Consider the following 27,105-nt stretch of genomic DNA (forward strand, 5'->3'; position numbering starts at 1 on the left):
AATGCTGAGAAAGTAAAATTAATAGTTTAATATTTGAAAGTCCCAACTTAGTTGAGGGTAACTTTTGAATTAGTCTCTTACCTCATGTTCATAAAAAACATCTTCCAATGACTTTCCTTCCAGGCCATCACCTACAGCTTCAAACAATGGCTTGTACTCCTTAAAAGGAACAAACAGAAACATTGGTACTTCCAAGTGCATTGTACATGGAGGCTTTATGGAATGCTATGGGCAAAAATCAAGCAGGAGAGAAGGTAAGGAAGAGATATGTCCTGCACTTGTTTCTAGTGGAGAGCCTACCCACACCAATGAGACCCACATAAACCCAAGTATTTCGGCCACCCGTTGGGAAATTTTCTTTTTTGAAACAATCAAATAGACAATCAAATACACACTTGGTTAAGAACCATTAGCTTTGGGGTAGAAATATATGTGAAAGCAGTTCTTTGGAAAGATGGTTTGGATGCTGGGCACTGTTCCTAACCAAACGACTCATAAACAGTCTATTTTTAATGCTATAATTAGTCATTTCTTTCTATTGTTTATGTCACTACATATTTTATATGTATATTCTTAATTGGTTACTCTGGGCCAGACACTGTGGAGGGAATGAAATATAAATATAAAGTAATGATAACCTCTGTCTAGTAGATTCTTACATTCTACTAAGAGACAACAGAAATAGTTCTGTCCATTGTTGGTTTCTCTAAAAAGATCAACGTGTGATTGTCCTTAGCTTAGGACAAATGGGTTTTGTGCATTATAGAGGAATGACCAAGAGCCTAGGGAGAATGCAAAGGATGGACTTCAGAGCATAGATGGAAATTCCAGTCCACTAGCCATATGGTGAAGAGGAACCTTTTTGTTCAGTTCTGTAGTTGGGACTGAGGGCATTAACCATAGTCAAGGCTCTTGGTCTTACTTCCTACCATGTGATGGAGTTCCAGGGAAAGAAGAAAGACAAAGCTGTGAGGATTGAGTCTCGTACAAGCCTGACATGGCTACTATTATGAATATGGTTTCAGCATTCATTCTTTCAGTTTAAGTGAAAGAGAAAGGAAACTGGCCAAGAACTCATGAGCTCTGAAAGGCTAGGAGAGTAGTAAGCCACTAGAAGGTTTGGGAATGGAGTCCATGGCAAGCACACCTGTCTGAATGAACTACAGAAAGTCTTTGCTTGCTCCAAATTCCCCCCAAGGAACTTCCATTGCACTCTACTTGGGAATCGACTCTCCAACTTCTTCTACAGGGGGAAATGCATTAGCCAACCATCCTCATGACCTGTTCATCATTCCCATTCCATATGGATGTTTTTAAACAACAATTAATAGGAAAGATGCATCCCTTGGGGCAGCTAGGTGGCTCACTAGATAGAGAGCCAAGGCCTGAAGACAGGAGGTCCTGGGTTCAAATCTGACCTTGGATACTTTGTGACCTTGGGCAAGTCACTTACCCCAAATTGCCTAGCTCTTATGCCTTGGAAGCAGCACTTAGTATTGCTTCTAAGGCAGAGGTAAAGGGTTAGAAAAAATGAATAATACATCTCACTTTGGGACAATAAGGGTAGAAAAGTTCATCATCACTTACTGAATAAAGGTCAGCCACAACCTTCATCTGTTCAAAATCCTCTACTTGGGATAGTAGGCGCAATCCTTCTGGATATAGTTTACCACAGGTTGGGTACAGTGTTACTCGATCTTGTTTGCTCAACTCCGTGCCAAAGGAATTAAGGGTGATGATAAAAGCACGTCTGTCAGCCTCAAACTGAATTTAAAAAACACAAGATTAGAGACAGAGCTAATAATCTACTAAATACTAAATTAAAATGAGGCAATTTCATTTTTAAATTTTAATTAATGTAATTTTCAATTACATATAGAAAAAAATTTAACAATTGTTTTCTGGTATTTTGTATTTCAGGTTCTCTACCACCCTCTCCCCTTTCCCTGAGGTGGTAAATAGACTGATATAGGTTATACCAGGACTTTTATGCAATAAATATTTCCATATTCCCCATGTGACAGAAGACACATATCACACATATACAATAAAAAAAGCTCATGAAGAAAATAAAGTGAAAGATGGCATACTTTGATCTGCAGTCAGATTCCAACAGTTCCTTCTTTGACTGTGGATTGCATTTTCATTCATGAGTCCTTTAGGGTCAGTCTGGGACTCTGTTTTGCTAATAATAGTTTAGTCCTTCACAGTTGATCCACATAAGATATTTCTGTTACTATATAGTGTTCTCCTGGGTCTCTACTCACTTCACTTTGCACCAGTTCATATAAGTCTTTCCAGGTTTTTCTGAACCCATACTATTTGTCCTTTCTTATGGTACAATAATATGCCATTACAACCATATGCCACAACCTGTCCAGCCATTCTCCAATTCATAAACACCCTCACAATTTTCAATTCTGATAATACAGAAAGAGTTGCTAAAAATATTTTTGAACAATTAGGTCTTTTCCCCCTAACTCTGATCTCTTTGGGATATGGACCCAATACTGGTATTGCTATGTCAAAGGATATGCTTAGTTTTTTGTCCTTTTGGATTTGGTTTCATATTGCTCTCCAAAATGGTTGTATCATTTTACAGTTCAACCAGTCGAGTGTCCCAATTTTCCCACATCCCCTCCAACATTTTGGTCATATTAGCTAATCTGATAGGTGTGAACTAATAATCTCAGAGTTGTTTTAATTTGCATTTCCCTAATCAATAGTTATTTGGAGCATTTTTTCATATGATAATAGATGGTTTTTATTTCTTCATCTGAGAACTGCTTGTTCATATCCTTTGATCAAATGGGGAACGTTATGTATTCTTGTAAATTTGACTCAGTTCTCTGTATATTTGAGAAACTGAGCTTTTGCAGAGACATTTGCTATAAATTCCCCCCACCCCAATTTGTTGTTTCCATTCTTATCAAGGTTGCATTGATTTGTTTATATAAAACCTTTTTTAGTTTGATGCAATTAAAGTTATTCATTTCATTTTTAATTATGTTCTCTGTGTTTTGTCTGGTCATAAATTCTTCCCTTATCCATAAGTCTGACAGGTAAACTTTTTAGTGTTCTCCCAATTTTTTTTAATGGTATTATCTTTTATTTCTAGATCATGTATCCATTTTGACTTTTTCTTGGTGTATGGTGTGAGATGTTGGTCTTTGCCTAGTTTCTGCCATATTATTTTCCAGTTTTCTCAGTATTTTTTGTCAAATGGTAAGTTCTACCCCAATAACTTGGATCTTTGGGTTTACTGAACATTAGATTATTATTGTCATTAACTGCCATGTGTTGCTTTCCTAACTTATTCCATTGATCCACTACTTTATTTCTTAGCCAGTACAAGATTGCTTTGATGATTATACCTTTGTTGTATAATTTGAAATCCAGTAGGACTATGCCTCTTTCCTTCATTATGTTTTTTCATTAATTTCCTTGATATTCTAAAGTTTTTATTCTTCCAGATGAATTTTATTTCCTAGTTTAAAAAAAATTGGATAGTTTGAATGGCTTGGCACTAAATAGGTAAATTGTTATTTTTATTTTATAGGCTTGGCCTATCCATGAGCAATTAATATTTTTCCAATTGCTTAGGTGTGATTTTATATGAAAAGTGTTTTGTAATTGTGCACATATAGTTGCTAGGTTTGTTTTGGTTAAGTACACTTCTAGATATTTTACATTGTCTATGATTATTTTAATAGAATTTCCTTTTCTTTCTCTTGCTATTGAACTTTGTGGATGGTAAATTAAAATGCTGATGATTTTTATGTGGGCATCAAATTCCTTTCTAAAGAACTGCATCTGATTAAGATGTAGCCACATCATCTTAGCACTTTGCAAACCTTAAAGGACTATATATATGTTAACTGAAATAATAGTAAGTTATTATTATTTTGAATTTCTTTAACCTTTTTCTGTACCAAAGTAGAAAGTTGGTACAATGGATAGAATGCTCAGGAAAATCTAAGTTCATAGACATTATGAATAGACTTAGATATATACTAGCTATGTGATCCTTGGGCAAGTCATTAACTATATACCTCAGTTTCCTCAACTGTAAAATGGGATGAGATAATATTATGAGATATTTTATAATGTGCTTAGCATAGTGCCTGGATCTTAGTAAGTACTTTAAAAATGCTTATTCCATTCTCTTCTCTTTCCAAAGCAACTTTGGAAACTTCTCTGAGTTGGGAGGACCAGCATGCAGGTGATATGCTTCACTTTATCAGCTCTCAACACTGATCTCTCTGTCTTTTCCCCCATCCCCATTATAATTAGAAATTTATTTCCACTCTCTTTGTCACTACAGATTTGTCCATGTAATATAAATTTTCAGATAAAATTTAAATATATTATCTTTTGGCAGAGTGGAAAAGAACCCTGTACTAATTCCCAGGAGATATGGGTTCTAATCCTAGCTCTGCCACTGATTTCCCATCAGTTCCTATCTCTAGCCTTTAACTTCCTTCTCTTCTGTAAACTAAAAGGATTAGACTAGTATGAGATTGGAAATGGTTACCCTAAAAACTATGATTCCGGGGGCAGCTGGGTAGCTCAGTGGATTGAGAGCCAGACCTAGAGACAGGAGGTCCTAGGTTCAAATCTGACCTCAGACACTTCCCAGCTGTGTGACCCTGGGCAAGTCACTTGACCCCCATTGCCTTGCCCTTACTACTCTTCTGCCTTGGAGCCAATACACAATACTGACTCCAAGATGGAAGGTAAGGGTTAAAAAAACAAACTATGATTCCCAGCAAAACTACAATTCCCAGGAGCCTACTCACTTCCTGTCCTTATATGCTGATGTAGACTGAAGATAAATGGGTGGAGTTCAGTGTCTAGCCCACTTTTCCTTCCTTTTGGTGGAGCAGGCACTTTGAGCAGGTAGAAAACTTAGTCACATGGTTCTATTTTGTCAGATAATAAACTTTATAAAAATAAGACTTGAAGTATTGGACATTTAATTTAACTCTTACAATTTCTGAGGCCTCTGAAATTTTATAATTTTTCAGTCTCTTTTGAAACTCTCTTAAATTTTAGTTTACTATATACCACAAATAAGAAGCAACTGACTCATATTGTTCACTGATGGACCAATTAGTAGCTGCCTTGATAATAGGTTTTATATAAAAGTAAGATTCTAGGGGGCAGCCGGGTAGCACAGTGGATTGAGAACCAGTCCTAGAGATGGGAGGTCCTAGGTTCAAATCTAGCCTGACACCTCCCAGCTATGTGACCCTGGGCAAGTCACTTAACCCCCATTGCCTAGCCCTTACCACTCTTCTGCCTTGGAGCCAATACACAGTATGGACTCCAAGATGGAAGGTAAGTATTTATTTAAAAAAAAATTAAAAATATTTTTTAAAAAGTAAGATTCTAAGTTCCTTAAAGGAGCTTCTGGTTTTAACTTTGTAACTTTAGTGTCTACTACAGCTCCTTGTACATGATAAAATGGTTAACCCATGGACATGGCTGCTGATTAATAAATTAATTTGGTTGCTGCAACAGCTCGTTGGTACCTATCATGGAAACATGAAAACCCTACAAGTTGGAAGTCTTCTACTTTGGGGACTCCAATGGGTTGGAACAGTCCACTCCAGTTAGCAAATCTGATCTTCTATTGGGGAAACTTTGGAATATAAAGAAGGGGGACAGATAATAGGGAGTTTAAGATAGAGATGAAATTCAGAAAAAAATTTAAGGCAGGTTGATGGGTAAATGATGTATATGTACTAGATCAATGGTGTCAAATTCAAATAGAAACAAATCCCTGGGGCTTCATATTGATTTAGAAAACCACAAACTGACATTATCTATATTGCATTTTTATTTATTTCATTAAATATCTCATTGTTAAAAAAATTACACTTTTATCTGGTTTGGGCAGCATTTGGGAGGCTGGGCACACAGTTGTTGTCTCTGCACTGGATGATGTCTAGCATTCTTTCAAACTCTAAAATGCAATGGTGCTAAGAAGAGAGACTGAATTCATCATGGGCACCCTGGGAGGTTAGGTGTACCATAGACACCCTCACAAGCCTGAATGAAGCTGCTTATATTATTCTTTCCCAAAGGCATCCTTCCGCTTAGAAATAATGGTACTTAATAAAACCACAGACCTAAATGATTCTGTGGCTGGACCATGTGAGTCCTGCTATGCAATAACAATGAGCTGTTCTTCACTTTAGAGCGACGGGAGGCTCCCGACTTAGAAATCAGTTATTTTCATGGGGTCATTATCAATTTGTGTGGATACAGCTCTGCTCTCACGCCAAGACCCCCAGTGACTAATTAAGGGCAGGCACATATAATATACTAGGAGGCAGAGGATGAGATCTAAATAGCTGTAGAACAAAACAAAACTAACTAGGTCTACCCCATGACCTTGGCCTTTTTATTGTTAGCAACATACTCAGATGGAGATAAACACGCCTCCGCAAACTTTGTGTTTGTTTTATCACTAGGTTTCCTTTTAAATCACATAGACAATTCAAACAGTGGGAAAGAGGTTATATGAGGGCAAATAACACATTATGCTTGAAGATACTTGCCTAATATAAACTTGACCTTATCTTCACACATTAAAACACTTGTTTCAAATGAAGTTACAATTGCGAGAACTCATAATATAAAATTTGTTTGGTGTTAACACTAGTATCATATTCGGTTTATTGGATGCCACATCAACTAATTTGTTTCTAGTTAGACATGTTAACAACCCTGCATTTTTGCTTTTTATTTAAATAAACAATAGTCAACAAGCATTTATTAACCCCTTTCTATATGTTAGATACCATGTCAAGTACTAAAGATGCAAAGAAAGACAAAATCCCAGTCCCTATCTTTAGCAAACTTACATTATAATGGGGAGATAGCATGTAACACCTTAGGAAAATTCAAAATTTAAGCCGCATAAATGAAAAATAATCTCAGAGTTAAGGCTCTGATGGGTTGGGGTGGGGAAGAGGTAAGGAAGAAAAAATTACGAGTTGGATTGAGTCTTGAAGAAAGACAGAGAGGTCAGGATGTAGAAGTGAAAGAATAGAGTGTTCCAGACATAGGGAACAGCCTGTGAAAAGAGGGGAAATTGAGTGTTTGTTCTTTTGTTGTTGTTGTTAAATTTTATCTTTATTTTATTCCATGAGTGTTTGTTCTTAAGGAACATTGTGTAGACCAATGTAGCTGAATCATGGAATTTAGTAAGGGATGTAAAATATGAAAAGGCTGGAAAGATAGAAAGGGGCCAGGTGACGTTGGGCTTTAAATATCAAACAGCATGTTTGAGTTGAACTGTTTATGAAATAATATTAATAATATTAGATCTTCAACTTGCCATTCTTATATATTATCATGTTTAATCTTTACAGCAACTGTGAAGTAAATAGGGGGTAATAAATCACATTTTCCAGATGAGTTCTTTGAGAAACAGGGATATTGAGTGGCTTGCCCAAGGTCCTAAAGACAGTTACGTACTTGGTATAACTCACATATTAATGGCAGGATAAGGAATTATATTTTGAAGGGCAGGAATTATCATTCAAAATTAACAAGGAGAAATTTAACAGAAATGACAAGTCCTGAAATTGGAGTCACTTCTGCCTACAAATTCTACCCACAAATAAATTTCTAGTGGGGGCTTAAATAATTTAGTATAATTATAGGAAAAGGAATCACCTAGATGAGAAGCAGGAGAGGAAAAACCTTTAAAATAACTGAAAGATGACTGGGCACCTGGTTTCTTAATAACCTCTTTCTTACCTCAAGAATAGGGCACATCACTTCTGCTGTGACATCACCATGTTCTTTGCAGAATTTGTAGAAAGCCTCAAGGTATGACTTAAAAAAAAGAACAATAAAATAAATATATTTTCCTTTAAAAAGGTTGAGTGCTCAACTTTCTAGGAGTTACTAAATGTTGTAATGGAAATTAAACCCTTTTCCCCTGGGGATATATTGTATAGATTATACTCTGATAAAAAAATTTTTTTTTAGTACAAACACACAATGTGAGTGAGGGCAACAGCAAAGTGAAGGCAGAACTAAGTTTGATCTTCACCCATCATCCATGTCACACAACTTAGTGCTTTATAGTGTTTTGAGTCATTCTAGCTCCCTCTGGGTAAACATTTGCTACCCCAAGAAAATTAGTCACTTCTGCAGCAGGATCCATAGGAGCTGAACAAGTTGATTTATTTATCTTTTGATAATATCTAATGTCTTGCATTTATCTGGCAGACACAAATGGAAAATGTTTCTAATCACAATTATAATATTTCAGTGGGATCTATGGCCTCTGTGAAGCTTCCTTTGAGTATCTTTGGAGAGAGGAAAGTTGTTAGAGGAAAAGCAGATGATAAGACTTCTACAAAGTCAAGGGACTGAATGCATGTCTTCCTGTATTTTGAAGTATATATTGGAGAGTGTGTTAAGTTGTGATGTGAGGGATCCATCATTCTTTTGGTGGGGAGGGGGGTAATTTCATTTAATGAGTTAATTTAGAATATTTTTCCATGATTACAAGATTCATATTCTTTCCCTACCTTCCCTCTTTCCCCGTCCCCCTCCCATAGCCGATACACAATTCCACTTGGTTTTACATGTGTCATTTTTCAAGAACTATTTCCATATTATTGATATTTACACCAGGGTGATCATTTAGAATCTACATGCCCAATCATGTCCCCATTGACCCATGTCATCAAGGAATTGTTTTTCTTCTGTTTCGACTCCCACAGTTCTTCTTCTGCATGTGGACAGCGTTCTTTCTCATAAATTCCTCAGAATTGTTCTGGGGGATCCATCATTCTTATGGTCTGAGCAAGACAAAAAGTCTTTTGCTCAGCCTATAATAAAAGCTATTTTTTTTCTAACCCTTACCTTCCATCTTGGAATCAATACCGTGTATTGGTTCCAAGGCAGAAGAGTGGTAAGGGCTAGGCAATGGGGGTTAAGTGACTTGCCCAGGGTCACACAGCTGGAAAGTGTCTGAGAACAGATTTGAACTCAGATCCTCTAATCTCCTATCCCCTGCACCACTACCTCTCTGCCCTGCAACTTGGTATTAAAGAATTGCCTAGATGTCAGCTGGGAAGTGCCCGAGGTCAGATCTGAACCTAGGACCTTCCATCTCTAGGCCTGGTTCTCAATACACTGGGCTACCCAGCTGCCCCCACAACTATTCTTAATTTCTTAATTCAGCTTGTAATTTCATTGGTACAGGGAACTCTCAGATGAGGAAACTCCCTCTACCAATAAAAAAGTTGGCACCTTTTTTGTGCCTTTTTTTTTAACCTTTAACTTCGGTCTTAGTATCAGTTCTAAGACTGAAGAGTGTCAAGGTTAGGCAGCTAGGGCTAAGTGACTTGCCCAGGGTCACCAATCTAGGAAGTGTCTAAGAACAGATTGGAACTCAGATCCTCCAATCTCCTATCCACTGCACTACCTAGCTGCCCTGCAACTTGGTATTAAGGCATTACCTAGCAGTCAGATTTAGTGACTTGCTTAAGGTCAGACAACCAGTATGTGTCAGAGGTGGGACATGAAGGTCTAGTCTTCCTGACTTCAGAGTCAATGTACCTATCATGCTGCCCCTCTTAAAATACAAAGCCCAAAACAAAAGGAACTTATAATATATTGGGAGAAAATATGCATTGCTGTAATGTATGCATGTATATTTATACATATAAATGAGGGGGTAGAGTCAACATGCACTTCCTGGAGGACATGGCACCAGCCAAGGTCTGAAGGAAGCTCAGGATAGATAGATAGTCATGGATTTCCAGCACTGCCAGCCCTTCAGCGAGTGAAAACTATGTGAATAGTTGAGCAAGGTGATTCAAACTGATAATTATTTTGAAGGAGAAAGAGACCGTGTTATATGATTCATTTGAATCACTCAGCAATCTAGCATAATCCTATGTCAACACCATACTCCTTGCCTTGAAATGGGATTTGTGGTTTATACCATGAAATCGTGGCATGATGGAGTGTGGTCTATGTAGTTGTAAAGATTGACTTAGGGTCATAGTATCTTTTTCCCTCTGTAACTTCTTGTAAAACATTTTTTTGTTCTCCAATTTTGACCATTTTCTGCTCCAAAATACAATATTTTATGGGGTGGCTAAGTGCCTCAGTGGAGAGAGAGCCAGGACTGGAGATGGGAGGAACTGGTTTAAAATTTGGCTTGACACTTCTTACCTGTGTGAACCAGGACCAGTCACTTCACCCTCATTGCCTAGCCCTTATCACTCTTCAGTTGCATCGGAACAAATACTTGGTACTAATTCTCAGACAGAATGTAAGGATTAATTTTTTTTAAGTACTTACCTTGTAAAGCTTATTACGCATTATTTCAATATTCATTTCTGTAAGGGTATTTTCAGACATGCAGTCTTGAAAAAAAGGAGCTGAAAGTAGAGATGATCACAGAATTAATTCATGCTATATACTTGACCATGGTCATAGTTATAGATGTGACTGATACTGTCACTCTTGGTATTATCCAAACACCTCATTGACTTAAAAAAAAAAAAAGATCTTTACTTACTGTCTTAGTAACAACTCTAAAGGCAGAAGGGCAAGGCTTAGATAGTTGGGATTAAGTGACTTGCCCAGGATCACACAATTAGTGTCTGAGTCTAATCTCCATGACGTGTGATTCTGAGAGTAGGTCTTTTACTCATGCTGAGTTCCACCTGTAATACTTTACCACTTTCCTAGAGCAATAGTTATAAATTAATAAATAAGGGACAGCTAGGTGGATTGGTGTACAGTGTGCCAGGCTTAGGTAGGAGAGATGCTGGGTTCAAATCTGATCTCAGACACTTCCTAGCTCTGTGCCTATGGGCAAATCACTGAATCCCAGCCCTTACTGCTCTTCTGCCTTAGAACTGACATTTGTACTAATTCTAAGACAGAAGGTAAGTAGTTTAAAATCAGTCTTCAGAGCCCTAAGGGATTGTGGGGGTCACCTCCTTGCAACTCTCTTATTTGACAGATGAAGAAAACGAGACTGAGAAATGGTAGGAGTAGATTCCGACACCTTTTGGCAGAACCAGAGTTGTAAAGTCTCTTGACTCCTTATTCAGTGCTGGTTCTAATATGCAATGTTGCTCCTGCAAAATACTACCCATTCCTAATTAAATGCCATCTCCTCCATGAAGCAGATAAGTGATGCAGTAGAGAGTCAAGAAGACCCAAGTTCAAATATGACCTCAGACACTGACAATTTGTGTCACTTAATCTCAATATGCCTCACTTTCCTCAACTGTAAAATGGGCATACAATGGCACATACTTCATAGTATTGTTTTGAGGATCAAATGAGATATTTGTAATGAGTACTCAGCACAGTGCTTGGGACAGAGTAAGTGCTCTCTTTCCCTTTCCCTCTCCCTCTCCCTTCTTCTCTCCCTCCCTCATTTCCTACCTCCATCCCTTTCTCTCTCTCTCTCTCTCTCTCTCTCTCTCTCTCTCTCTCTCTCTCTCTCTCTCTTTTCCTCTCACATCTCTTCTTCCTTTCCTCCCTCTCCCAACTTCTCTCTCTCTCCTCTCTCTCCCTCTCTCCATCATTTCCTCCCTCCATCCCTCCTTCTCTCTCCGTGTCTCTCCTCTCCCTTTCTCTCTCTCTCTCTCACATCTCTCCCTCCTTCTCTCTCTCCCTCTCTCCTCTCCCTTTCTCTCTCCCTCCTTTCCTTCCTCCCTCTCTCTCTCCATATATATAAGTATGTATGCTTATTCTCTCTCCCATGAAGCTTTCCCTAATCACACCAGCCCACAGTGATCTTCTCTCCTGAAGTTCTACAACCTTTATAGTCTGTGTACTCATTTGATATTTATACTTTCTTTGAATACTATTTAATTTTCAACACCAAGATTATCTCTTCAATCACAATGGACTCTTAGAGGTCAGAAATAATGTCATATTTCCTATACTCTCACATATGATACATGCTTTGCAGACTATAGTCTGGCGTGATCAGATGAGATCTGGCCTCACAACTTGGAAAACAAGTTCAAGTCAGATAAATACTGGCTATTTGAACTCAGGCAATGATTTATCATTGTCCTGGGCAATGTCTAAGATTATAAAATGCAATGAAAGGTCCTCTGTTAGAGAATGGGAATTCTTTATAGTAATGAAATCACAAATTTAGTCTCTATTCCAGTCTTTATATTCTGTATCACTATAGAAGAATATGTATAATTAAAAATAATGTATGGAATAATTCAATGATAATAGTTCCCAGCAGAGAGGCAGCTGAGTATCTCAGTGGATTGAGAGCCAGGCCCAGAGACAGAAGATCCTGGCTTCAAATCTGGCCTCAGACACTTCCTAGTTATGTAATCCTGGGCAAGTCCCTTAACCCCCATTGCCTGGCCCTCACTGCTCTTCGGCTTTGGAACCAATATATAGTATTGATTTTGAGATGGAAGGTAAGGGTTAAAAAAAAAAAAGGAAAAATGGCAGTTGAGAGGAGGATGAGTTTAGAGTGAGGAGAGATTTAAGAAAGGAGGATTTTAAAAAAATAGTCCAAGATAGAGGGGATGGAGAACTCAATGATTCTAAGATGGAAGATAAGGGTTAAAATTAAAAAGCAGCTAACACCATAGTACTATAGTACTTATTATGTACTAGGCATTTTGCTTTATAATTAACTCATTTGATTTTCACAACAATCCAAGGTGGTAGTTGCTATTTTTACATTCATTTTACATGTGGGGAAACTGAGGCAAGGAATTTTAAATGACTTGCCCAGGGTCACACAACTAATAAGAAATACTTTGTTGATTGATTATTGAGACCAAAGAGCACAGTAGCTGTGGGTGGGAGGACAGTTTGGTGAGGGGGAAAATGAACTGTGCCTCTTTTTTTCATTTCTAGCCTTACTCTGGCTAGAATAAAGATTTCAAGACTTATCTTTATAGCCTGTCTTTTCTCAACTGTGGCTGCTGTGACAGGGGAAAGTTCAAATATTCTAAGGGTAAGACAATAAACACCTAAGAGACTTGTCAGTCCTTTTCCCGTCCATCTATAAAATGGGTTGTTTTTTGACACTTTTAGTCATGTCTGACTCTTCATGAGCCCATTTAAGTTTTTCTTAGCAAAGATACTGGAGAGGTTTGCCTTTTCCTTCTCCAGCTCATTTTACAAATAAGGAACAGAAGCAAACAGGGTTGAGTGACTTACCCAGGGTCACACAGTCAGTAAGTGTCCCAGACCAGATTTAAACTCAGGAAGATGAGTTGCTGACTCTTGGAGTGGGTTCTATTTACAACATCATCTAGCTGTCCCATCCATGTCTCTAGTCACATGAGAAATAGGGTGACTAGGATGATGAAAAGTTTGGAGAACATGACATGGGATGAACTGAGGTGTTTAAAACTAGAACTAGAACTAAAACTAGAAGTGTTTAGCCCAGAGAGATGACTGATGGAGGGTAGCTATCTTTAAGCATATGAAGAATTGTCTAATGGAAAAGGGATTAAGTTTATCCTGCTTGGCCCAGAGGGCAGAAATAGGAGCAATGAGTAGAAGGTATAGATTTGGGTTTAATGTAAGAAAAACTTTGCCCATAATTAGATCTATCCCAAAGTGGAAAGAGCTTTTTCTGGAGAGAATAGATTCTCTGTCACTAGAGGTATTCAAGCTAATAGTGGACAATTGCACAAATAAAAACAAGACTACAGTTTGTCTATCTTGTACTTTGGGGAAGGCAGAAGGTAAGTCTCTCATAGCTCTCTTGAACTGGCTTTGATCTTGAAGAGTGCATTTGATTCCCAGACTCTTGAGTCTAATTCAGAGGAAGAATGGACCACTAAAGGAACAACCTATGACACAATATGAAATTAAGCGACGATTAACTGTTATAGCAATTGATCTTTTAATTTCTGTAATAGAAGTCCATATTGATGAATGATCCTAACAGTAAACTACTACTATTCACTTTCCCTAACAAATATTAAATGGATAACATTTACCAAAAAATCCTCTTAGTTTTCAATTAATTAAAACTGCTGTGAGCAATATTAATTTCAATATAGTGCAAAACTTGACAAAAACATTATTTCAGGTCATTTTTCAGAAGCCATGGAAGTTCTCATTTGAAAAGGTTAATACTTATACTTAATATATAAACTATACTTAAAATGAATTGATTTGTGTGGGTGACTTTTATTGGCAAAAAGATATCATAAAATCTATATATTAAAGCCGTTAAGAAATCAGTGATATAAAATCCTTCCTAAAAATGGAAAGTTCAGTAAGTCATTAGCCATGCAGTATAATTTATTAACTAGTCAAATATGAAAAGGTAAGGTATTGATCTCAATGATGTAATCTTTGAATTTATTGGAAAAAATCTATAGAGAAATCAAGAATTATGTACACTTTCATACCCAAAGGTGTTTCAACGAGAACAGCATCGAACAGATCTGAGGGTGTCTCTACAATGTTGACAGCTTCCATTTCCATAAACCTGCCCAGGGGATGACACTTAAGAAGAATTTCCTTGACAGATTTCTTTTGTAGTACACCATTGATCAGCAGTATCACATTATCAATCATATAGCTGCACCTTAAATTAGAAAGTAAAAATAAATGTTAAATATATGCATGTCAACGATTTCCAAAAACCCATAAAAGTATCCCTGAAAGAATTTTGTTTATTGACATTGATAAGCTGGAGAAAGTTCCAAGGAGAGAAACCATGATGGTAAAGGACCTCCAATAAATGAGCATGTTCAGCCTGGAAAAGAAAAGGGGGCACAGGAGGGGTATCTTTAGGTGTTTGAAGGATTGATGAATAAAATCATGACAAATGAAATCCAGGATTGAATCTGGGAAGAGGATTACCCTGTCCTGTTGGGCCTCAGAAGGCAAAACTAAGAGCACTGGATGGAAGTTACAAGAAGCAAATGTTTTATTTGAGCAAAACTTCTGAATAATTATCTAAAAGGAAAATAGATATAATCTCTAATATTGCCCTATATACTGGTTTCCCTTTATTATTGCCTGAAAATACACCTAATTCCTTTGTATCCTGAAAACTCCCATGAGACTCTATCATCTTTGCAATTTTTTGTCCTATGTTTCTCCTTATTTTTCTCAGTCAAGCTCCTTGGAAAAGCAATCTTTACATATTGCATTCTCTTTCTCTCCTTTCACTCTTTTGAAATTATCTATAATTTTACTTACAATCTCATCATTCAATTGAAACAGCTCTCTCCAAAGATACCCAGGATTTTCTAATTGCCAATTTGGTGTTTTGTTTTGTTTTTCTCAGTTCTCATACTTCTTGACTTCTTTGCAACATTTGAAATTGTTTTCTGTGCTGCTCCTCAAGATACTTTTTCTTTTGTTTTCCCAATATTGTTCTTTCTTGGTTCTCTTCCTAACTGTTGGATAGCTCCATAGTAATCTCCTTTGTTGAATCATTATTAAGAAAACAGCTAACTGGAATACACAAAAGGTTCTGACCTAGGCCCTCCTTTCTTCTCTCTGTAATATTTAAAGGAAATGTTGAGGATTGAAGAGAAACAGGGGATAAAGAAGGTTTTGTAACAGGGAATGGAGGAGTTGAAGGGATAGAGGGAATATGGATGCTGGTGAGGTAAAGGGAGAGAGATACCCCCTGCTGAGAGGCTGTTTGTGAAAAATGGGGTTCCCGAGAAGTGGACCAACCATGATAGCCTGAGGGGATGTCTTCTCTATTGATTGATGTTGAAGATACCCCAGAGCAGGTAAGCATGGACCCTCCTGAGGGACAAGCCTCCCCCCAGCCCAAGGTTGCCTGGCAAGGGTCCTATAAGGACTGTTTATGGTTGAATGGCTGTCTTAGGTTCTGCTTCCTCTATGTGCCCCTGAAATGATAGTTCTCCTCTTATGTGACTGTGGGTTATTTAACTCAAGATGAATTTAATCACAACTTTGGATTGGGAGGATATCAGGGTTGGGGGAAATAAGGATTGCCCTAAACTTTCCCCCAGATTGGGTTTGAGTCTCTCTCAGCTTTTGAGCTGAGGCTAGGCCTCACAGGCTTGTGGAGGGTTTCTTTTATTCCTGTCTATGCTAATCTGTGCTAGCTTTCTTAAGTTCAAAGTCTTTAGCAGAAGACAGCAAGATGAAGAAAAGATTCTGATCTTCAGAGCTGATTGGTCCTGTCTCTTCAGGCTAGTGCCCTAAAGACCAATGTTAAGTTCAAACCACTCTCCTTAAATTCCTTTGTTCGATGACAGGATCACAGGAATTCAGGTAGAGCAAACAGTTGGTAAAATCCAGGAATAGAGGTATTTCTGTCCAGAGACAGGAAGAGAGTGCTCCTTCCAGTCTAAGGGCCAGGAAAGAGAGTGTCCTTGAGAGCGACTGTCACTTTCCCAATTGCCCCTACCCCCACCAACTGTCATCATCGTTAATATCTTCACTCCAACATTTCTATTGCTGTTGGTTCTACCTCAGTGGCAGAAAGGCCAAAACCTTGATTCAGTTTTCCTGTCCACAATCGTCCCCTTTTTTGTTGTGATCTTCCCAAGGCCATTTATTTTTATTATACTTATCAAGCTACTAAATCTACTTTCTAACTATCCCCCCCAAAAATAATAAATTTCCCTCAATTACTCTATCACTATTCTATGCTAACCTTGTCTACTCTAAGGAATTCTTTGCAGGAAAGTTTTGGATAAGGGTAGTTTTGGGGTTTTACAATAAATTCAGTACAATAAATGTTTGAATAAAACCATTACAAAGAAATTTGAATCTTAATGCTAATACTACTTACTCTTGCTAAGTTAAACGAATACTAAGATTTTTCCTATTTTATTTATCTATAATTATTTGCAAACTATTTTATCTATATATATTTCCATTAAACACAATTTCACCATCAGCTTTACATTAAACAATTAAGAGTTTACTATCTGCAAATGTAGCTTAAGTCTATTCCTAAGTATAACTGTCTATGCTATGCTTAACTTAACTTACTCCTAATCTATTTCCTACTTATTATAACTATTCTCTAAATCCCTAGTCTAATCTATAACCTAATCTTATGTACAACATATATACATGCTATGTTACATATTTACAGACCCTATCACTGTGTTACTACCCTACAGTATATATATTATTTACAGAGTTTTCATATAATACAATATTACACATTGTTTCTGCATCCTGATGTTAGTCAAATAGAAATACTTATTGATCTTTCTATTTGCCTCAAACCTTATGGAAGTAAATACATATTTACATTTTGCATGAATGCAATTTCAAACACTCATTTATTTACACAAGGTCTACTATATTTCAGTTTGTGATTTAGTGTTTTGTGTCTAATATGTTGTGTTGAATGGATACTTATCAAGTTTCTTCAGATTTCCACTTCTCATGTTGACTGATGGCTCTCTTCTTTCTTCCAAGTTATGTAGGGTTGCATGCTATTTCCTAATATATGAAATTTTGTTTTATGCTTTTGCCACACTCAGTCTTATATATAAGTTCCATTTTCTGTCTGTTCTCTTCTTGTATAAACCAATTTACAAAGTTCAAAGTTTTAGCTGTCCATTTCAGCTATTTCTCTTTGTTTCTTCTCTCTAGCAGCTTTTCTTGATGCTTTTCCTCTGGGGTGCTTTAAAATCTTTTCCTCTGGGCTGGAAACTTGTCTTCTTATCACTGTGGCATGCTTGACTGCTGGGATCTCATTGTCTCGAACATTAGGTAGCACTATTCTTTCTTTGTGGTGTATTTTTTTATGTTAAAAATTTTGTTTGCATTTCTCAGTACTATCATTTGTCTAGTTATCTTCTTCTATCTCTGTTACAGTAATGCTGGATTTTTCTGGCTTTATGTGGGAACAATGAAACCATGAGTCTTTCCCTACAATTTTTATAGCTGTTGGGGTAGTAAGCAATATTTCATGTGGTCCAGTCCATTTTATGTCCATACCCAATTTTCTATTTAATTTTTTTATGTATACTTTGTCTCCTGGTTTGATATTGTGCAAATTATAACTCAGGGGTACTGTTTATTGTATCAAGCTCATTTCGTGCAACTCTGCTATTCTTGTTTGTAAAGCTTGTATATATTTTGTTAATTGACGATCTCCTCTTTTATAATAATGTCTAAATTTGCTTTTCTTTGTGTAGTTGCTATTGGTTGGAACTTTTTGACATAAGGATTTAAGGTTGACTTTTCTATTATGTCATTGGTATGTTCTTTTGTAATATCATCCCTGCTTTCAGTGTCATTGTCTCAGGAGGTCTGCTAATTTTAATGTTCTCATTGCATTTTCCTCCCCATTGGACCATTCTGTTTTTTGTTTATGTGCTTCAATTAATTTAGTTGCATTTTGTTTAGAATCTTTAGAACAGTAATATTATTTGTTCTATACTTTCTGTTTCTGAAGTACATTCTTTCCTTTCTGCTAAGTTACTTTTTGTCTTGGGCTGAGAAATGTTGCAATTCACTGTTGGTTGGATCTAATCTTTTGTGTTCTTTGCTTTTTAAGTTATAACGTCCTAATAAGTTTAAGCATTGTGTGTTACAGACTGTTGACAGATCTGTTCCTTTCCCTTTCTTTGTATCTTGTTCCACTGTTCCAAAAATCTTCTCTTTAATCTCCATTACATTATTTAATTGGAGTTCTTCTTTTATCTGCTCTTTAGTTTTATTTTTTTGCTTTTGGACCTCTAAATTCTATTTGTATGCAGTCTTTTCCCCTGCCATTTCTCACATTTTTCTTTCCCTTATTCCCTTTTGATGTTACCCCATGCACCTGGCTTCATAATTGGCATTGTATGGCAATTGACCTGAGACTACTTGCAAATAACATGATTTTGCCTCTTGTTGGATGAATTTCTCCATGGTTTCTAAACTTAGTGCTTGCAATGAATTCTTGCAATTACAACTGCAACATTTTACATTTGTTTGTGTATTGTTGCTGTTATGCTGTATGATGTTGCTTTTCCACGACCTCCTTTTGTTGTTCGTTTGGCCTAATTGTGCCTTTAAATAACAGTTACAAACTGTGTCACAATTTCCCACACAGGAAACATTTGGGTACATTTCCCCTTTGATTGTTTTGTGTGTAATTTCTGTGAATTTTAGTTTTGCTCCACCCTGCTTAGTCTTTAGAATTTTAGCAACCAAAAATGTATACACCCCCACTTAAGGATTAAGTGTCAGGGGGGAAGGCCTATGACCGGCATGTGCTAGCAAGTGACAAATCAGAAACAACTGACTGACCCCCTGGGCTGTCCTAAACCTAAGCCACCATTAGCACATGTGAGACACAGGAGGTGTGTAAAGAACTGCCTTTATATTTCACGTCACTTCCTGTGAAGAGAAAGCTTTGCTGGAGTTGGTCCTGGAACTCGAGACTGGAGGAGCTCCTCAGATTGCTTCCTTTAGATAGTCACGTGATGAGTGATAAGACTGACTCCCTTTTCCCTTGGCTTTCTGGAGAGGCCCCTTGACCAAGGCCTCTGAACTCCTGCCTGACTCAGCCCAGGCAGAGCAGTTTTATTCTCATTCCTCTCATTCTCATTTTTAATTTCTTCCTTCTATTGTAAATAAACCACCATAACATTCTGTTCTGACTTGAGTATTTCATTGGGATTTAGAATTTAAATCTGTGGAGACCAACAAAAATTTATATTCAGTCTAAATCCTAAATTTATCCTTAATACTCTTGGGAATTTTACCCTTACATTTCTTGTGGGTCTATATGACTGAGGAGTGGCTAGATTTTTTATTTCCTCAATTTCTTTTTGTCTAATTGTGCTATTTGCCTCTTTGAGTTTGGTTTGAGCTCTTTATACTCCTTTGGTAACTGCCAGCTCATTTTGGCTCCATTCATTAGCATCTCTAGAGCAATCAGAACAGAGTCATCTTGGATAAAGATTTAGCAAAGAAGACTCCTTGGAGTATAGTCAGATAGTAGGAGTATCAGGAAAGGGAAGTGTCAGGAAAGCCTAGAGAAGAGAGTAACCAGAAGAAGGTGATTGAGAGTGTAAAAGACTGCAGGAGAGCTGAAGAAGGATGAGTATTGAAGAAAAGTCATAGATTTGGTGATTAAGAGATCACTGATAGCTTTGTAAAAAGGAATTTCAGTTGAATGATGAGGTCAGAAGACAGATTATGAAATTTAAGAAGAGAGTGAAAAAAAGGGAGGGAAAGATGTTAAATTGTAGAAAGCTTTGAGGAATTTAGTCACAAAAGGGGAAAGAAATATAAGGTAATGGCTAGAAAAGAGAGATGGATCAAGGGAGGATTTGGGGGATGGAGGAGACATGGGAATATCAATAGATAGTACGGAAACAAATAGGTAGGAAGAGATTGAGTATAAGGCAGATAATGAGTATGGCAAAGGGGATAATATGCTGGAGAAGACAAGAATGAAATGGGGTCATTTGTGGTTCTCCTTAGCAAGGGAAGGGTTTAATTATCTTGTGAGGTGGGGAGAAAGTTGTAGAAGACATCTGAGTGATTCAAGATAAGGAAGAATAAGAGAGAACTCTTGACTAATAGCTGCAATCTTTTCAGTTAAATAAAAGGCAAGGTTCTCAGCTGAGAGAAACACAAAAAAGGAGAAGGCAGAAAGCCCTGAGAATAAGTTTATAAATTATCTACAAATATTTGGAATACCAACAATATAATGGGAAATCTTTGTCTAACTAATATCCAAGGATAAGGTCATTTTCCACAATACCAACAAGAATTTTTGAGACACCTTTTAAGGCCAATGCCAACAATATCAGAAAACAATTGCTATCAATCAAGATAGCTGGGAAATATCCTCAGGCATAAGTATCAGTTATGAAAGAAACATTATAGATAGTAATCCTGGAATGTATGTTCATATCTCTTCATTGTGTTGACATGAATATATCTCCCATACTAGAATACATATTGCTCATGAAGGACCGTGAAATCTTCACACAGTAGGATACTCTTTAAAAATTTACAGTTACTCAAGAGAACATTGTATACAGTAACAGCAATATTGTTTGATGATCAACTGTGAAAGACTTAGCTATTTTGAGCAATACAATGATCAGGGACAATTCTGAAGGGCAATCTACTTCCAGAGGAATAAGTGTTGGAGTCAGGTGCAGATCAGATCACACTAACTTCCACATTAGCTCATTTACATTTTTATTTGGGGACTTTGGTTTTATATAAATATTCTCTTACAACAATGACCAATATGTGTGGAAAGGAAAACTGTGAATCAAGCTTTTGCATTTCTGCCCACTGTAGTGGAGCAGACATGTTGGTTGGAATGTGATTGGTGTGGAAAGGGAAACTAAAGAGAAACTAAAACAAGTTCTGGACTTTCTGCCACTGAGTTAGAACCAACAGCAGTTATAATGTTAGAGAGAAGATATTGACAAGACTGACAGTTGGTGGGGGAAGGGGCAACTGGGGGTGGCAGTTGGTCTTGTGACTTGCTCTCTCTTCCTGGCCCTGGAACTGGAAGGAACCTCTCTCCCTGTCTCTGGATAGAAGCGCCTCTATTCATGAATTTACCAACTGTGTGCTCTACCTGGATCCCTATGATCATGCTCACTGGACAAACAGACTTAAGGGAAGTAGTTTGGACTGTAAGGTTGGTCTTTAGGGGTGTCAGCCCAAAGAGACAGGTCGAACCAGTTCTGAAAGTCAGAACTTTCTTCTTCTTGCTGTCTACTGTTAAGACTTTGAACTTAAGAAAGCTAGCAGTAGCATAGACAGGAATAAAAGAAACCCTCCACCAGCCTGTGAGGCCTGACCTTAGCTCAAGAGCTAAGAGAAACTCAAACCTCATCTAGGGAAATCCCTCTTCCCTTTTCCCTGATACCTCCCCAATCCAAACTTGTTATTAAAATTTATCTTCTTTTAAATAATCGCAGTCAGATAAGAGGTCTGTCATTTCAGGGGACATAGAGGGAACTTAACCTCAGGACAGACAGTCAATTATAAACAGTCCTCATTGGACCCCTGCTGGGTGACTAAGTCGGGGAGGGGAGGCTTGTCCCTCAAGAGGGTCCATGCTTACCTGCTCTGAGGTGTCTGCAACATCAATTGATAGAGAAGATATCCCCTCAGGCTATCATAAGTGGCCTATCTCTCGGGAACCCCATTTCTCAAAAATAGCCTTTAGGCAGGGGGAATCTCTCTCCTTTTACCTCACTGGCAGCCATATTCCCTGTTTCAAAACCTTCAGTATCCCCTGTTTTTCATATCCCACCCATTTTCAACTATAAATATTACATCAGGAGGGGGTAGTGACAGTTGGAGTGAGAGAAGAGGATTGTGGCAAAAACTGCTAACTGAAAGGTCTTTTCCCTCTGAACTTGACTAAGTGTGGAGCAAAGACCTGGAGCTCTAGATCCCAACCTGTGGAAAAGCCTTGCCTCCATTTCCCTTACTCAGAAGGAAAAGAAGGTTTCTGTATGTTTGAATTTGAGGAAGAACAAACAACAACAGCTGCTGAGAAGGGGCTGATCCCTTAACTTAAGGTGGTCACCCTGAAGGTCCTTTCCATCCCTTGACTTTACTAAGAAGGACACTTGCCACTTGTTAAGGTAGGAGAGAGACATTGATTAGCTAAGAAGAAGATAGATAAGTTAAAGCTGAGCCATCTTGGCTCAGCTGAAGAAAATTAGAAACTCAGTAGGGTCTCCTCTTCCCTCAAACCTCTCCCCTTTCTTGATTTACTAAAATTATTAAACTACTTGAGAAATAGAAAATCACAGTCAGATTCATACTGAAGAGATAACAAAGAACAAGAGACTGGTGGCTAAGATAGCCATTAGCCTAGATGAAACAGAGAAAGCCAACGGTAACAGTCTGTTTGCCAGACAAGGAGAACTCCTGGGGTTCAACTACTGGTCAAGCCTTGCTAAGTAATCTCCATTAGTCTCCAAAAGTTATCTCAAGGACACTGGTCCTGTCATCCTTAACCTAACCATACCAGGATACCTCTCTTGTGGGTTGAGTGTGAGAGAATTTCAAAGAAAGCCTCTCAGCCACAGAGGGTATTTCTCCATTTTACCTCTCCAGCTCTCCAGAGTCTCTCTGTCCTTTCACCTCCTCCAATCCCTGTTACCAACCATTCCTTATCCCCTGTACCTCTTCAATACTGTTCAATTCCCTTGATTATTACATATGGGAGCATGTTTTACATGATAATACATGTATAATCCAGATCAAATTACTTACCATCTCTGAGAGAATGGAGGGAAGGCAGAGAAGGAAACAATATGGATCTTATAATCTCAGAAAATGAATGTGGAAAATTGTTATTGCATGTAATTGGGAAAATATCTTTAAATTAAAAAAAAAAACTTTTATGGTTGTTCTATGCCCACAAGGATCTAAAACCAATCACACCCTTTGATCTAGCAATATCACTAAAAGGGGTACCTATATTTACCTAAATATTGCAGCTCTTTTGATAGTAGCAAAGAATTGGAAATAGATCATCAGTTGGGGAATGGCTGAACAAATTATGGTAAATTATTGTAATGGAATACTATTATGCTATAAGAAATGAATAACAATGATTTTGGAAAACCTGGAAAGACATATGAATTGATGCAAAGTAAAATGAGGAGAGCCAGAAGAACTTTGTACATATTAATAGTAATTCTTTTAATGAACAGTTGTGAACGAACTAGTTATGCTCAGCAATGCAGAGATTCAAGACAATTCCAGTCTCACGATGAAAAATGTCATCTGTCTCCAGAGAAAGAACTGAAAGATTATCAATGCAAACCGAAACATGCTAAATTCTCTCTGTGTCCCTCCTCCTCCTCCTCCTCTTCCTTCTTCATCTTTTCCACAAGATGACTAATATGGAAAACATTTCTTTTATATGACTGCACATGTAAATCTATATTAGATTGCTTATTGTCTCAAGGAGGGAGGAAGGGTAGGGAGAAATGGAGGGTGAGAATTTGGAAGTCAAAAAATTTTTTTAATGAATGTTAAAAATTATTTTGTATCCTCCAGGAATTGATGCAGAATGAGAGGAGCAGAACCAGGAAAACACTGTACACAGAGACTGATACACTGTGGTACAATCGAATGTAATGGACTTCTCCATTAGTGGCAATGCAGTGACTCTGAATAACTTGGAGGAACCTATGAGGAAAACCACTATCCATATCCAGAGGAAACACGGTGGGAGTAAAAACACCAAAGAAAAACAATTGCTTGAATACATGGGTCGAAGGGATATGGTTGGGGATGTAGACTCTAAATGAACATCGTAGTGTAAACAACAACATAGAAATAGATTCTGATCAAGGACACAAGTAATACCCAATGAAATTGCATATTGGTTGTGGGAAGAATGGGTGGAGGGGAGGGAGGGAAATAATGTGATTATTATAACCAAGGAATAATGTTCTAAATGGACTAAATAAATGAATTCAAATGGAATACCAAATATTTTAAAATACTTATGGTTGTGGTAGCTTGGGGAGTAGGGGAGTCTCATTTAGATATAATACATCATAATCTCTTTTTTTTTAAACCCATACCTTCCATCTTGGAATCAATATTGTGTATTAGTTCCAAGGCAGAAGAATGGTAAGGGCTAGGCAATGGGGGTTAAGTGACTTGCCCAGGGTCACACAGCTAGAAAGTGTCTGATGATAGATTTGAACCTAAGACTTCCCATCTCTAGGCCTGGTTCTCAATCCACTGAGACACCCAGCTGCACCCCCTACATGATAATCTTTACTAAAAGTCTAAGTAACAATGGCAAACAATTCATGTAAGCTCTTTCTGAGGCATCTAGATAATACAGTTGTGAGAGTATTGTAGTCAGGAAGCCCTGAGTTTGAATTCTATTTCAGACACTGGGGGAAGTCACTTAACTTATCAGTCTTGGTTTTCCCATCTATAAAATGGGAATAAGTAACTTCTAGCTCTTATGGTTATTTCTTACGACAAGTGCTTTTTATACATCCTACAAATTTTAATTAAGTGTCTCATATGTGTTATATACCATCTAGGTATCATGATAAACATGAAACTGTCTCTGATCCCAGGGAGCTTATAAGTTAAGTGTGGTAGTACCAATATCTCCATTTTACAGATGAGGAAACTAGTAAGTTGTATTATGAACAGGACTTTAAATACAGAATTTCTTCTGCTAAATTAGGTTGCCTCTAATATATGTTAATATTTATAAACAGTGAAAAAGATAAAAGGACTTACTCTGATTTTTTGCTTTTTAATCAACCATGAGGGACTAGTAAGACAACAAGGTTTAATAATTTATGACAGCCAAAGATCTACCTAGATCTAAATTTTCACTTACGTCATATAGGTGAAAAATGTGCTGAGTGGTTCCAGGGAGTTGTTTCTGAAATGCTCAAAATCTCTGCATAATTTTTTCCTCATTTTATTGTCAATAGTAGAAACTGTGAGTGGGACAGTTTCTTCATTCAAAAAGTTGCCATAATCTGTAGTCTGAAGGTGAATTTTCAGATCTGAAACAAAACCCAAGATTGAATTTGTGTTAGTCCCTGGAGTTCATAAGCAAAATTGATCCTTTACATTTTGATTTTACTTAAACTATGCATATGCATCTAATCAATTATTATAAGCAGTCAAATGGATAAATACCAGGCCTGGAGTCCAGAGGACCTGGGTTCACTCAGACACTACAAAGCCATGTTACTTTGGACAGAATTGATATGTATAGAAGGCAAAGGTTTTAAAAAATCATTTATTTATTTATGAATTATTTTTTATTTAAAAAAGCATTTATTCAGTAATTACTCTATGCCAGTTTTGGCACACACTGTTTTGGGCTAGAAATGCAAAAACAGTCCATGTCTTCAAGAATCTTATATTCAAATGAGAAAATAACTATGTATATACAAGATATATACAGAGTAGATGAAAAGTAACCTTAGAAAGGAAACTTATAACATTAGCCTATCTCTACGTGTTATTCATATACCAAAGATCTCCATTTTCTCTTGTTCTATGTCTATGCAATGAGATTATATTCCTATAATGTAGTTTGTCATGTGAACCAAAAGTAAAGATTTTGATTATTTATCCAAACATTAAATGTCCAGATATTTTAAACACTAGAGTTTTTCTCAGTTCTAGCTGGATATTTGGAATTGTTTTAAATACAGCTATTGTCCAGGTAGACTCCAAGTCTTAAGGAAAACTGCCTTTATTCTATTAGTAGTTGGAAAACAATTAACTGATACAGTAAAAAAGAGTTTAGTCAGCTGAAGAGGAATGAGAAGTTCCATGGAACCACAACTGTAAAAGAAAGGAATAAAGAAACACTGTATAAACCAAGAGGCCGCAACTTGAGTTCAGACAAATCATCCCAATTTCTGAACCATCACATTGCTTTGGGAGTGTACCCAAGTCTCCATTCACTAAACCCACGTCCAGGGACAGAGGTAGACATTGGGTTATGTTGTGCTGAGAAGGAACTGCTAATGGCTGTTATTCACTGGAGAAGCTTACAAAAAGGGATTTCAAATGTTTTTAGCATCTGACTTTAAGTTCAAATGCATTTTCTTAAAAACAAAAACAAATCCAAACCCAGAGACCTTCAGTAGAGATAACAAAGTTATCTGGGCAAGTCACTTAACCCTGTTTGCCTCAGTTTCCTCATCTGTAAAATGAGCTGGAGAGGGAAATGGCAAACCACTCTAGTGTTTCTGCCAAGAAAACTCCAAATGGGGTCATGAAGACTTAGACTTTCTATTTCACTGCCACAGTCGGTGAGATCTCAAAGCTACCTCCATAACTTGATGAAAATAATAATTAGCATTTAGGTAATACTCTAAAGTTTGCACAACTCCTTACATAGGTTATCTCATTTGATCCTCCCAACAACCCTAAGAGCTAGGTTCTATTTATCTTTACCATTTTATAGATGATGAAACTGAAGCTGAGAAAGATGATTTGCCCAGTCACATTAAGTGCCTAAGGCAGAATTTGAACTTGATGCAAGTATTTTCCTTATAATAAGTCCCAAACTACCAAACCATCTAGGAAGGATGTATAAAATAAAATCTGAGATTTAAACTGGAAAATTCTTTTTTTCTGAGGGCCACTAGATAG

At 37.3% G+C, this 27,105-nt stretch overlaps 1 protein-coding gene and 1 long non-coding RNA gene across 2 annotated transcripts in view; one reads left to right on the plus strand and one right to left on the minus strand.

Annotated features, from left to right (window-relative positions):
• ATP6V0D2 (ATPase H+ transporting V0 subunit d2) overlaps positions 1-27,105 on the minus strand; it is a 41,453-nt gene that overhangs the window by 420 nt on the left and 13,928 nt on the right. The window contains exons 2-7 of the mRNA XM_001378881.4: positions 25,325-25,496; positions 14,412-14,590; positions 10,342-10,421; positions 7,774-7,851; positions 1,588-1,764; positions 82-159 (exon numbers count right to left, since the gene is read on the minus strand). Coding sequence (XP_001378918.2) covers positions 82-159; positions 1,588-1,764; positions 7,774-7,851; positions 10,342-10,421; positions 14,412-14,590; positions 25,325-25,496 — 764 coding nt within the window. The remainder of the gene's footprint in view (positions 1-81; positions 160-1,587; positions 1,765-7,773; positions 7,852-10,341; positions 10,422-14,411; positions 14,591-25,324; positions 25,497-27,105) is intronic.
• Positions 20-25,329, plus strand: LOC130458356 (uncharacterized). Its single transcript, XR_008917586.1, has 3 exons — positions 20-254; positions 3,119-3,225; positions 24,007-25,329. It is a non-coding gene; the product is annotated as an uncharacterized LOC130458356 (long non-coding RNA).

This window comes from Monodelphis domestica, chromosome 3 (assembly GCF_027887165.1).
Source record: "Monodelphis domestica isolate mMonDom1 chromosome 3, mMonDom1.pri, whole genome shotgun sequence".
NCBI lineage: Eukaryota > Metazoa > Chordata > Mammalia > Didelphimorphia > Didelphidae > Monodelphis > Monodelphis domestica.